At 38.2% G+C, this 14629-nt stretch overlaps 1 protein-coding gene across 1 annotated transcript in view; it reads left to right on the top strand.

Moving 5' to 3' along the window:
• The first annotated feature begins 1221 nt into the window (after positions 1-1221).
• Positions 1222-14629, top strand: part of synpra (synaptoporin a) — a 29855-nt gene continuing 16447 nt past the window's right edge. Inside the window, exons 1-2 of the mRNA XM_084395386.1 lie at positions 1222-1325; positions 1463-1528. Of these exons, the coding sequence (XP_084251512.1) occupies positions 1308-1325; positions 1463-1528 (84 nt within the window). The 5' untranslated portion in view covers positions 1222-1307. The remainder of the gene's footprint in view (positions 1326-1462; positions 1529-14629) is intronic.

The raw sequence follows: 14629 nt of genomic DNA, 5'->3' as shown, positions 1-14629 counted from the left end.
AGTGAACTTCAAATGAACATTGCCTATTAAAAAAAAAAAAAAAAAAAAGCTCTTTGGGGCTCATGTCCCTGTAGGCTTCATTCTGACACTCACACTTCCTGAAGTCTTTTTTCCCTCATTCCCTGTGACTGCTTTAGGTCCCTTAAGCAGTATATGTGGGTGTGTGTGTGTGTGTGTGTGTGTGTGTGTGTGTGTGTGTGTGTGTGTGTGTGTGTGTGTGTGTGTGTGTGTGTGTGTGTGTGTGTGTGTGTGTGTGTGTGTGTGTGTGTGTGTGTGTGTGTGTGACAAAAAAGCCATTGATGACTTGATTCCAGCTGTTTATCTTTGTACAGTATACATGGTGACAAATAGGCTAATAGTATTCATCATGAATGGATTACCTACATTTAGAGTGCATTGAATTTTTTTTATTAAGAGTTGCTCTTCTCTTTTTAAATTCTCAAAAAATGGGTTTGTACACCCAAGCAAACTCAAACTATGCATCTATACATGCATAACATCTCCATGCATATTTTCATGTTATTATCTTGATGCTTTGCCTGGCCTACTTGGTCGAGTTAAAGGAGATCATGATTATGTAATGTAGCTGTGTTGGAATATGTACTGTTTCCACACACTTGAATGAGCTTTAAGAAAATGTCACTGGACATAGAATTACGCCTACAAAATGCTGAATGGTAAACTGAATAAAACCAAATGCAATAGTCATGCTAGACAATTAGAGACTGGGTTTATCTTGTCAATGCTATCTGCTGAGTTTGAGAGGAAAAATTTCTCACTTAAATTGCTATAGCAATTGACAGAAATATTGTGTCAATATCTGATTCCCAGTCAACAAACGTATTTTGGACTGACAAAACTACATTTGACAGTGCAAATAAATTGTAATTTGATAACATCGTCCAATAGAGAAAAACATGATGGCCACGGTTCATTTTGTTAAATCCAATCCGCGTCTGTCTCCATGGAGCTCCAGAGCGTCTCTCAATGCCGAACACACTCGGCTCTTTCCGTAAAGAGGAGCGGTTTTTGCCGAAGACACTCGGCTCTTGCCCTGTTATGGAGAGATTTATGATGAGGGTAGTTACTCTGCTTTTTTTTTGTTGTGGAGGAGTAATAAAAACCGTCTCTCGGCTCTTTTCGTTTCGAGAAACGATTAATGCCGAAGTCACTCGGCACTTTCCGTACGGAGGCGCGATTACAGCCGATTCCCTGCTCTGCGCTCGCGACTCTGGCACATCACTCATTAAGCGTTGTTTTGGTCTTGTCCTATCCTACTTACAAGCGCTTTTCTCTCCAACAAGAAAATGGATACCGCTAACCAGGTAGGAAATATGTTAATGTTTGTGCATTTGACAATATTGAAAATCACGAGAAGTGTTTAAAAGGTAGTCGACTGAAATGTGCCTAATCAAACTGCATCAAATGACGTTATTGATCATGTTCATTGTTATTACTACAGATTGTGTCACTTGGGACATTCCAAGTTCTTAAATTACCTCTGGGATTCATCCGCGTTCTGGAATGGGTAAGTGTGCGTAAAACACGCGTTTTTCCTCTCACCTTTCTCAAACTCTCTTTCTTTTACTTTTCTCAGTTGGCTCAATAAACTTGGTCCAGGCATGTGTAGGGGAGATAGTGATTTTTACTATCGTTTTCTTTTCTTTTTTTAACCATCATTCATATGTTGTAGTCAGTTTTGAATAAGTAGCTAGCCTATATGCCACAGCCATATTTATAATAGGTCCCTTAATCCATTAGGGCATATCTTTGTATCGGAATTGGGCACGTTAAAAGGATATCTTACATTTCTAAGTTTTGAACCATGTCATTTATTTTAAACATGTAAATTACTCCTCATAAGTGTAAGTGACATATTCTGCTGATGACATGATCAATCCCATATAAATGAACCGAGGGGCTCGGGTTTATATAATGCACCAGCAGTCAATTTTTTTTTCATGGGTTCTGCTCTTACTCGTTTCTTACTGCAATAAAGAGGAAATTGGTAAATGTAAATGGAGTCAATTTTAAGATGACCTCTAAACTTGATGTCTACGTAAATTGAGTGCAAATTGTAAATATATAATTGGTGATAGTAAGGTTTACCATTATGCTAAAATCACTGCAGATTTTTTGTTTTGCTTTCTGCACATGGTCTGTCCATGCATAAGAGAGCTGATGTGTTTTTAAACAAGCAGATGTGTAAATACATAGCAAAATACATTTGCTTTGATACTTATTCCTTGTGCTAAGCTGATATTTGTGCAGTATATGCAATATATAATGGAGTATATACTGGGACTTGTTTGTTTGCATAATGTGTCACTTGTTTTATACTTGATGTACTTGATATACTTGATACTGTGTAACCAGAAATTACTATTCTGCCACTAATTGTAGCCTCTAGTGTGAAAAAAAAGAAGCTAAAATGTGTTTTCCCACGGCCATCTGATGAGTGTGGGTCTGGGAAGTGTGTGCCATTCGACTTGCCATGGTGTCACACTCTGATGCTCTGACATAATCTAGTTGATGAGACTCAGAAAGTATCTGATCTATAAGGACATGTCCAGTTGTATAGTGTATGTGTGTCCATCTGCAAGTCTTTCTGGATTGTTAGTGGCAATATGTGGCTTTAGTACCCTATTATCAGGTTCTTTGCACAACAACAGGATTCACAGAAAGCAAAACTTATAGAAATGGTATTTTCATGAGATGCTATCATTACCATATGGCAAGACATATGTGCAGAGCACTTGCAGCTCTTAAAGCTAATTTACTGTGCTAAGAAAAACAATTGTGGTCTGGTCTGCCTTAAAAAACGATTTAAGATGGCTAATTTATTGTGTTATGACCTGTTCCCCAGATGATAGAATAGAATAGAATAGAATAGAATAGAATAGAATAGAATAGAATAGAATAGAATAGTTTGATTGCAGAATACATTCATGTTTCATGGGTTGTTTCATTTTTTCTAGTGATAAAGCATGTTTAATAACTGTTTAATTCATAAAACTTTATTAAAATAAAAAAATTATTAAAGCAAAATTAATTAATTAAAAATAAATTCATTAAATTATCCCATTCTCATGATGGGAACTCCTAAAATGTTCTATATATCAAGTGCCTGACAGAACCCTTTAAGGTTTTTCTTCTAATAGCATAGAATATATATATATATATATATTTATATATATTTTATTTTTATTTTTTACATGAGCAATGTCTTCTAATTTTGCAGATATTTTATTTATTACATCAAAAATAGAATTTCTAAGCCTCCCCTGTGCTATCCTTACTGTTCGCTGCAAAGTCAAAAGGTCAAGTGCTCTCTCAGTCCCTTTTTCCGTCATCAAACTGTATGGAGAGGAGAAAATTAAAACATTTACAATGCCAACCATAAACAGCTCTGAGCTATGCAAATGTGAGGCAGGCATAAGTGGCAGCGCCATTTTGGATAATTATTGCAATTGAATGTTGGGGGATTGGAGGATGTGATGCATCTTCTCCTGAGGAAATTAATCTCCCCGCTCTCCATTTGAAGTGTCCTCTGAAAAAAAAATGTAAAAAAAAGGGAAAAAAAATTAGAAGCTTATCACTGGGGAAACATGCAGTCTTAATCACTTTTGGTCACACATTGGTTTTTCTCTGTGTGTTTCTGTCTGTATCTCTCTCTGCAGGTCTTTAGTTTAGTCGCTGCCTCTTTAGTTTCCTCTCTGCCAATTTTTTTTTTTTTTTTTTACACAGTGAGTCCTGCACAGTCGCCTCTTGATATCCCCCCACCCCCCCTGTCTCTCAAAAGCAATTATTTGTGAATCGTGATAATTAACCAATTATTAAGCTGTTGAAATTAGATGACTCAGTGAGACCAATGACACATATTAAAATATGCAAAATGATGGATTATGGACGAGTGGATAAATGGTTGGTTGAATGGATGGATATATAATAATATAATATAATGACATAGGAGTGCATTCAACAATACACAGCTAGCCGTGGATTATCCCGCTTATACCATGGACTTTTGCCAGCGTTGGCAAGTTAAAGCTGTCATTGATGTTTGCAGTGCTAAATTTGACTGGAAGGGTTACAATTTTCATTTGTTAGATCTAGCATTCTGTCCTCTTTAAATCAGACACAGAGATAAAGTAGTGACATTCATTTGTATGAATTATAACATTTGTATGAATTAATTAGCCTATCGCTGGATCGAGAGAGAGAGAGAGAGAGAGAGAGAGAGAGAGAGGCTCTGTTTACACCTGGTATTAAGATGCATTTTGGACTGAGCTAATCAGTAAACATTATGAGAAGTGTGCTAGCCAGACGGCCGGGATTTATACTTTGTTGGCTGAAGACCCAAGTTTGGTTTGAAGATGAAAAATGTACCAAGCACAATGTTCTCTCACCATTCCTGATTTCTAAAACGCACTCAACATTCGCCGTGGTCTTGCGGCTGTCAGAGCAGAAACTAAAGCTGATGCTTTTTCCGTTCATATGTACATTGCGCAAGCTAATTTTGTCCATTAGATCGAAAGATCTGAAAAAACCCCATACATTTACCCGCCCATTGACCCTCCCCTCGAAGAAATCAGGACAGAAGTGGTCGAAAGTGGACAAAAAATACGAATTAAAATACCAGGTGTAAATGGGTATGTGTCTCCCTCATCTACTTGTGATCCAATCGACCAAAACGCATCTAAATACCAGGTGGAAACAGGGCCAGAGCGAGAGAGATGTGTGTGTGTGTGTGTGTGAGTTACCTGCATCTGTACAGAGTCTCTCTCTACTGGCAATGAAGCTGTGAGTTTAATTATTTCAAAAACGGAGACATTAAAACCTCTTAGCTGATTAATGTAATGTCATTTATTAATAAAAGTCGTGGGCAACATTGACAAGTTTCTGTCCTGCTGTTTCTGTGTGTTCGCAGCGCGATCTCCAATGTATGCGAGTGACCTACGTGTGTGTGTGTGCTTCAGTGAAAGCAGCGCATTAATATAGAACGATGATTAAACTGACTTGGAACTATTGTGCATTAAATGTTTTTATTGCACACCTTCCAGTCAGTCAGAAAAGACATTTATATTATGTTATCCATTTTATCCATTTTCCAAAAAGCTTGTCCGATGTAAGATCGGGTGGATGCTGGAATATTACATTATATTATATTACAGACAAATACAATACAAATTGTATTTTAAAAACAACATTAAATTATACACATTATTTGTTTTCCATGGCTAAGAAACCATAAGTAGTTTATGAAGTCAATTCATACAGTCGATTTATTTGAAACGTTTTTTGACTGCTGGGACTGAGCAGACTGGTGATTCATTGATGTAAAGTTGACTGACTAGAGGGTTTTACAAATTCACAGAAGAAATGTTCTTTAGATGTTCATCAGTTCACTGGAAAGGTTGACTGACTTTGGGCAGATGTGCTTTGGCTGCCTGTGCGCAGATGTGCAGAAATTCATCTGTGAAAGGTTGGCTGCCTCTCCGTTTTTCGATCTCGAATGAGGCAGTGGTTTCATGACCCACCTTTTCGTCACATGGATAAGACACAACAGAGGAAAGACTGAAGAGCTAAACCGAATCACTATCTTGTGACTTAAAGTCCAGTAAAATATAATGAATAGTAGAACAACAGCTGTAAATCTATAAAATATTTTTGTTTAATTCTTTGAAGAACCAGTTCTTTTACATGTTTTGTGATTAGTTTATGACAAAAGCCAGTGGCAGGGTCAACACATAAGCTCCAACCTATACGCAAACAAATATACAGTTGGATTGCATCCTGGTCGGGTGTCCGATTCTGACTAACCGCTGTGACAGTTACCTCAGGGCAAGGGGAGGGGCTTGTGATATCATGTGACCAAGTAGCCATGGAAACTCCATAGGGAGACAGCAACTGAGGAAAAGAAGGGGGGACAGTGTTTTAAAAATAAAATGAGATTTTATGCCTACTTATGATCAGTGAAGCATACAAAGAGCGCCCAGATACACACTGGCTGAGTGTGTACAGTATAGGCCTGAGTGCATTGTACAGACGAGTAATGATATCTATGACGAGTATCTTATAAAACAATACTTGTAGTTTGCAAGAACGATGGGGAGCTGGAAATTGTGTTCCAGCTGTGTAGGGAAAGACACTCATGTTCCATTTATAGACTTATTTAAATCCCTTAAACATTGCCTGTGTTCATCAGGTTATCTGGTTAATGCTAAATCACTGTTTTTAGCCGTCTGGCATCTTGCAACTAGAGACTGATGCTTCCGTGCGAGAACATGGGATATTTTTACTCTTGCCACATACTGTGGGAATCATTGGAATGAAGCGTGGCATGAATGCAGCGGTTGGGGGATGGAAAGGTTGGGGGGGGGGGGGGGGGGGGGGGGGGGGCTTTTGTGTGTATGTATATGCATGTGTGTTTATATTCAGGAGCATTTAGAAACATTCAGGAAGCATGCTGTCTGAGAGTTCAATACGGGCTGAAAGTGAAGAGGTTAACAGGCACGTCGCTCTTGAGCGTGTTTTGTGTGTTCACCCATGGGTAAGAGATGAGTGGATGCTTTAATGTGTCACAGGTGCATTCTGATCTATATCCACTGACAAAAACAACTAAATCATTTTTAAAAGCAGCGTAAATAGGATCACGTTGTTCTTTAGAGTTCTCTTTCAGTTGCTGTACTAACGTTTCTTATTCTTTTTTTCTACTTTCCTATAAGCTCAATAGAGCAGTGGTCATGGTAATCTACTAGTTAGTTGGTTAATTGGTTGTCTGAACAACTAGTCAAGTAGTCAAACCCTATATAAGTATGCTAAGGTCACATGCACTAGATATCAATCAGTACTTTTCTTTTTCTGTCATCTTCAATTTTTAACAACTGACCTTTTTCCTGATTTATAATAATATATTGTACACATTCCATGCATTAAATGCAGCTAGGTCATAATATATATACACACACACACACACACAATATATATATATATACACACACACAATATATATATATATATATATATATATATATATATGACCTATATATTATAGATAGATAGATAGATACGTATATTATTCTGACCTACCTGTTTAATACTAACATTTATAAAACTAAAACTGAAATAAAAAAAACTAAAGCTAAAAAGAAATATTAAAAAAACCTACAACTTAAACTAAAATTATAAAATGAAAATATAAAATAAAAGCTAATTAAAAATATGAATCAATACTAATCAAATAACACACACACACACACACACACACACACACAAGAAAATAATAATATTTATTTTTACATAACGTTTTTTTAAAGTACAAAGACTGATATTTTTATATTCTCTAAGCTGTTTGGTGCTTTAAACACACCAGTAGTACCGTAAAATCATTCATAAGATCTCAGGCTCTCCTTTTTTCCTTTCCCTCCATCATTTTGCTCCTCTCTCTCTCTCTCTCTCTCTCTCTCTCTCTTTCTCAGAGTTGCTGTGTGTCTAAGAAGTCAGTGGGTCTGTGTTGGTGTAATCTTCTCCCCCTCTTCTCCTCTCTGCGCTCTTCATCTTTGCCCTGCAGAACACAGCTGGGAAAGCTTGATAAACAAGCCACGGCATCGTAACACTCACCCGCTCGTAGTCACACCAGTGTGCGCATGTGAGAAAGAGCGAGACAGGGAGAAAGTGAGAGCGGAGGGATGGAGAGGAGAATGCAGCTGTAATGGATGAGAGGAGAGGGGGTGGGTCTCCAGAGCTTCTCGCCATGCTTGAAGCGAGTGTGTTCGGGGCTTAGTTTGTGTGCTTGTTTGTTTGGGCAAGCATGTGCTTATTCATGCATCTAGTGCAGTGATGTGAGCTTCATTGGCTCACACTGCACACACGTTCACACACATGCTTGAGGCTTTGACTCCTATGGTACTGAAACTTGCGGCATAATTTTTACTACCACAAACATAATTTTTATTTTTTTTAAAGCAAAAATTTGGGTTGAGGCACTACCCAAATATAAGTGAATGGTGTCAGTCTAAAATAGTGTTGTTGTTTGTTTTTATATGAATTGTATTTCGAATTTTCATTTTCTTTACATATATTTTTTTATTTTGTTTTAATTGATTTTTATTTCAGTTTTAGTTTTTGTAATTTTAGCACTTAATTTAATTTAATTTGATATAGTTGCCAACACTGTAAAAAAAAAAAAAATTCAAGAAAATACTATTTCAGTGTTTCTACTTTACAATTTCACATTAAATTCAATGTTATTTGCCATTTCTTTTTAATTGTTTGTGAAATTTACTATTCATTTTTTGACAAAAGACGTCAACAATGTGAGTGTTAACATGATTTTCGTGAAAAAAAAGAAAAAAAGAAAACGCTTACTAAACTTTTCTGTGTAGTTATAAAAAAAATTACAACTTCATTGCCACAACAACATACAGTCTAAAAACCTAAAATCACTGTAAATTGACATGAACAAATTTACAGCTTAAATAATACACAGGTTTTAAAGGGGTGGTATAATGCCCTTTTCATAAGATGTAAAATGTGTCTTTAATGTCCCCATAGTGTGTATGTGAAGTTTTAGCTCAAAATACCCACAGATATTTTTATATAGCATGTTAAAGTTGTCACTTTTTGAGGGTGAGCAAAAACGCACAGTTTTGTGTCTGTTCCTTTAAATGCAAATGAGCTGCTGCTCCCGGCGCAGAGGGTGGAGCTTCAACAGCTTGTGTCATTTTACCTCACTCAGACATGCACTGAAATTTTCAAAAACTTTTAGCCTTTTATGTTCAAACCGAAGTCAGATGATGTCAACGGAGTAAATGATGGAGAGACTCGAGAAGAAGTGATAACATGTAGAATGCAACAGGACATCTCTGAATGGTTAGTTGATGAATTTATGTAGCTGATGTGTAGTTATCTTCTAGTCATTGATTAGCATATTCTGTCTTGATAATCTATAAATCGTGTTTAGGGGGCGGGGTTTATGTAAATTCTAGGGTTGGTGATGTCACTAACCCGGGAGGAATGTCGTGTAGTCCCTACCAGCCGTTTGTTGTAGTCCTTAAAAAGAAATTTCTTTAAAAGCAAATTTCTCCCTTTGCTTTGAACTTTGAGCATTGTAACTTTGCAAATGTTTTTTTATGCTCAAACAGCAACATTACACACTTAACTAAAGTTAGAAAAGTGAAATTATAATCAATCACCCCTTTAACAGAAAATTATATGTGCTTTTATAAAAATTTTAACTTCAAGAATGGAACCCATTTACTTTAATTGTAAGCACCATTTATTGTGGTAATAAAAATAACGCTACAATTACTGTTAATTAAGCTTAAACCTTATTAAGACCTTTATTCACACATTTGGTTTCCCACAAAGTAGGCAAAAACTGACCCACATATACACACACAGGGCCGTCACTATATGGGAGAAAGGTGGTGACGATTCTAGCTTTCTGCGGCCCCGCGATTTCAACCTAGGGATTTCAACGTGATTTCAACCTAGCCCACAGCAACAACCTGCACCGGGGCCCCAGATACCCTAGCAAAGGCCCTGCACACAAACACACACACACACACAAGCGAGCCACATTAGGATGAGTTCATCTGCTTTAATTACTGCAAGTGAGTAAGTGGCAGTAGCTGAAGCAGGAATAAATTAAAGCATCATAATTATGATGACTCACCTGCCTCTTCTGGGTCTTGACTTCTGGGTACATTAACTGTACTACAGAGATTCTGCAGAAAAGTGATCAGATCAGATCAGACCACACTCATTTACTTAAAATGAATTGGTATTTTGTTTGTAAATTATTTGATAAGTTATTTCTAAGCTAAGAGTTAAATGTGATGACAACAATCCCCTACAAACATATCACTGTCTGTGACTGTAAATGCTCAAAGTGTTGAGGCTCATCTTGGTGCTGTCACCAGATGGCGCTAATTGCTTCATTTTCGTTTTCAACTTTCAAGTTATCACATCCACTATTGTATAATAATCTTCTTCTTGCACATTAATATACAGTCCACAGTCCAAATGGCAGAGGGTCCAAATGTTGTTTACTTACTGTCTGAAAGAAATGACAATGTCAAAAGAGCAAGATTCTGAAACCAGAATATATTTTGTGGTATCTGCATTCAAGATCACTTTATTTGTATAATATATATAAACATATATATAGTAACAGATTCAGCCATTCCATCAGATGCAAAAGGTACACCTTTGTACCTAAAGAGTGCATATTAGTCCCTCAAAGGTACATATTGATACAAAAAATATTAGTACCTAAATGGTACATGTTAGAACCCTTTTGAAGGGTACTGTCAGTGACAGCTTTTGTACCTTTTTTTCTAAGAACATGTAGTCTGGTCTTGTCTCCACTATGTGCAAGACTTACCTGACTCTCTACCTTATTGTTTACCTGTATCTTCATCTTCATAATCATAATCATCTGCAGTCTGCAACCTTTGTAGGAGTTTGTCTGCAAAGACAAAGAACTATTATCATCAAGTTAAATCCTTTTAGTGCCTTTCACCATGCTGTGATACTTGTGCTGTTTCTCTGAATCTCTTCAATAATTACTTAGGCTTCCTGAGAACGTTCTTCCTGTTGCCTGTTCTTCAGTATTTCTGACAGAAGTCCAGACCGACTAAATGAAATGGATCCCGGGACTCCTTCAACTTCTCCCGCTGATCTGTTCACCGACCTGATCCATCAACTCCGTCAGTCGCTCCTTCCACAAGCCACCTCTTCCTGATCTGCATGCCAGTCCCATGGCCCTACCAGCCACATTCTCAGGCAAGAATTGCAGTGGCTTTCTTCTCCAGTGCACTTTGCTGTTTGAAATGCAACCGCAACGATTTCGCACGGATAAAGCAAAGATCGCATTCATCATTTCTCTGCTTTCAGGCCGTGCGCTCTAGTGGCCCAAAACCATTTGGGAACAAGCAGGCAAGGTAACAAACACTCTGGATGCCTACTTCACTCACTTTAAGGAGGTTTTGATCAAACCACAAGTTCACTATCAGTTCATGATCAACTGCTTTGACTAAAACAAGGCAAATATTCGGTGGCTGAGTAGTGGATGGAATGAAACTGCCCTTATCACTGCTTACCGACATGAACTGTCACCTTCTCTGCTAGCCATCTTTGATGACAGCTTTGGTTTGGAAAACCTCATTCACCAATCCGTGTGTGTGGCTCAACACTTAAAAGCCTGTGAACATGAGTTACCATCAACACACCTGTTCAACATCCTCCAGCACCAGCCCTGGAACACATGGAAGTTGATTCCTTTCATATATCACCTACTGAGAGACAAAGACGCATTCAAAAACATTTGTGCCTTTATTGCAGGGCTGAGAGACATTTTATGTCAGAGTTTCCTGTGCGACCACTTCGCCCAGCGGTGAGCAACATTAATGTTCATCCCAATGTAACCTCTCTGCTGCATATTCCTGTATCAGTGATGTCTGCCCATCATTACGTTTCAGCAAAGGCCCTTATTGACTCGGGCTCCGCGGGAAACTTCATTTCAAGAAACTTCATCGACCACTTCTAAATCCCGAAGATCCCTTGTCAGAAGAAATTTAATGTTCAATCCATTCTGGGTAAGCCGCTTGGAAAAGGCTTTATAACTCACTGCACTCCGTCCCTCACGCTCCGCATCGGAGTAACCCACTCTGAAACAAAATCATTGATGGTGCTGGATGGATCAACGGTCTACATCATTCTGGGATGCCCCTGGTTACAACAACATTGGTTGCTCCTAATATTTCCTGGACCACTGACAACATTCTGGAATAAAAGGACTGCTTTAATTCCTATTTAAAACTTCCTACCCGAATCAAATCAGCAGCTAATTCGTCCAATGTGTTTCTCCAAGCAACCACCATTGAAAGTCCAGAGAAACATCACCAGGTCAAGATTCCTGAGGAATATGGGACGCTCCAGGATGTGTTCAGTAAACAACGAGCCTCCTTTACCTCCTTATAGGCAATGGGTAGAGTGTACCTGTTATCCATTCCTGAAAAAAAGACCATATAGGAGTATGTAGAAAAGGCTCTTCCCCAGGGATACATCCGTCCTTCTACATCCCCTGCCGCTTCCAGCTTCTTTTTCGTGGCAAAAAAGGACGGAGGCTTGTGGAAGTGCATCGATTATCGAACCCTCAAAAAACAAACTGTCATGTACATATATCCCCTTCCTCTGGTTCCAGCGGCTCTGGAAATGCTGAGAGGTGCTACTATCTTCACCAAGTTGGACCTAGCGCGTACACTCTCATCCGGATACGGAGGGGGGATGAATGGAAGACTGCCTTCATAACACTATCGGGGCACTACGAATATCGGGTCATGCCATACGGGTTGTCCAACTCACCCTCCGTGTTCTAGACCTTTGTGAATGAGGTGTTCCGGGAGTACCTCTATTGTTTCGTGATCATCTACATTAAAGGGATCCTAATCTACTCCTGGAGCGAGGCAGACAATCGCCTTCACGTTATGCAGCTCCTTCAAAAGTTAGGAGAATACAATCTTTACCTCAAGTTGGAGAAGTGCAAATTCCATGGTTCATCCATGCAGTCCCTGGGCTACATCATTAAGACCAGGGGAAGGTAGATGCAGTGCAGAATTGGCCCACTCCCACTACCGTAAAAGAACTTCAATGATTCCTGGGCTTCGTAAACTTCTACCACCGCTTCATCTTCAATTTCAGGACCTTGTCAGCTCCTCTCACCTCCCTATAATGCAAGACGCCCAAGTCTCTGTCCTGGAGAGGCATTCCATCAGCTCAAGTTTGCATTTAGCACCGCTCCCACCTTAATCCATCCAAACCCAGATCTACTATTCATCATTAAAGTTGATGCTTCCTGAACTGATGCAGCAGGGGGACCCGTCAAACTCCATCCATGTGCCTTTTTGCTATCAAGCTGCCGTTGGAAGAATGGTGTCACTGGCTGGAGGGGGCAACCCATCCATTCGAGGTCTCATCGATATAAAGTGGTTGTGTTTGCCTTATTCTCCTGTGAATTTAATAAAGACAGTTTGTGTTTGAGAGTGTTAACCAGTTCAACCTGTGTTACACTGCTTAGACATTGACTGGCTGGAGGGGGCAGCCTCTTAGTGGACCCATTACAGTGAGCCAATGTTAAAGCCACATTCAAAACAACTGAGCAGTTCTCTGATGAGCATGAGTGCGCTGCCGATACAGGGCCACTTTTTCTGCCGTGCTCTACCAATTCACATAAATGAGAAATTGGATTCCCTGAGTCTTTCAAGCGAAGACCACTGGGTTTAAATAAATACTTCCCTGTGCAACTCAATACTAACCACAAGAGAAATTAATTTCAAGCCAGGTTTCAAAGGCTTTTCCTCTGTCTGATACACTCAGCCATGGAATATGAGGGCTGTATGATTTACAGCACAGGTGATTTACAGGGTCCCGGAAGCATTTTCTTTTAGAATCATCATTGGTTCAATTCATTTTTAACATTAAAATACAGTCATTTAGAAGTCAATCCCTAAATATGATGATTTTTTCAATAATGAATGTTTGCTTGTTTAGATATTCTATCATAAAGTACAGAAAGCTCAAATGTAATGTTGTTAGTTAACATAATCAAAATTGTGTAATTATTGTCTATTGAACATATCTGACTTGAAAAAGCTCACTTTGAGTGTTTTGGCAACCATATCTATAAATAAATAGGCTTTATCTGATTTTTATTTAAGAATTGTAATTAAAAAACTATTTGATTCTTTATGATAAAAAAAAATCTGTTAAATTGGGGGGGGGGGGGGGGGGTTGACATTTGACATCATATATAAGTATGGTTTAAGACTAAATTTAAAAAGGGGCAAATGTAATAGTTCAACACTCTGGAGAAGTAATTGGAGACAGTAAAAAGGTTTACAAATATTCAAAACTTTCTATATTATTTTTTATTTAAATAATTTTTTATTTTTTATTTTTTTATTGTTTGTTTGAAAAGTCAGTCTAAGGGACACAAATCTCCTAATTCTTCAAAATAAAAAATAATCTTTTTATCCACAGAATCATCTAAATCCATAGATACATACATGTAAAGGTTTTTTATATATATATATATTTATTTTTATAAAAGGGCAGAGAGAGAAATTGGCAGAATAATTTTCATGGAGTCATTGCAGTTTATTAATGACATAAAGCACACAGAGACCTCTCATTCTAACCGTAAACCAGTTGACAGTTTTTGTCCAAAATGATTTACTACTAAATAACAGCTGTTTCATATCCATTCCAGCATGTAACATCTCTCCCACTGGGAGAATGTTCTGTATCCCTGCAATACATTTCAATGACATGGATCATTGTCAGCGTACAATGCAGCTAGTGCAGTGTTCACCCTGTCTTGTAGCTTTCTGGGAATGTGTGTGAGGGCGAACATCTGTGCCTGTGTGTCTGAAGGTGTTCTCTCAGCTCAAGTTTCAGTGAGGCTCAATGATAGACACCTCAATGAGGGATTATGGGAGCTGTTTGCAGGCAGACAGTGGCGTAGGTGGCTTTGAAGATGCACATACTGAGTTCTGCATTGAAATGCATTTGTTACCATTGATCTGAGATGATATATATTTTCCCTATATACTGTAAGTCTTAA

This window comes from Rutilus rutilus, assembly GCF_951802725.1.
Source record: "Rutilus rutilus genome assembly, chromosome: 22".
In the NCBI taxonomy this organism is placed as follows: Eukaryota; Metazoa; Chordata; class Actinopteri; order Cypriniformes; family Leuciscidae; genus Rutilus; species Rutilus rutilus.
The sequence above is the reverse complement of the archived record's forward strand: the minus strand, read 5'-3'. Positions and strand labels throughout refer to the sequence as shown.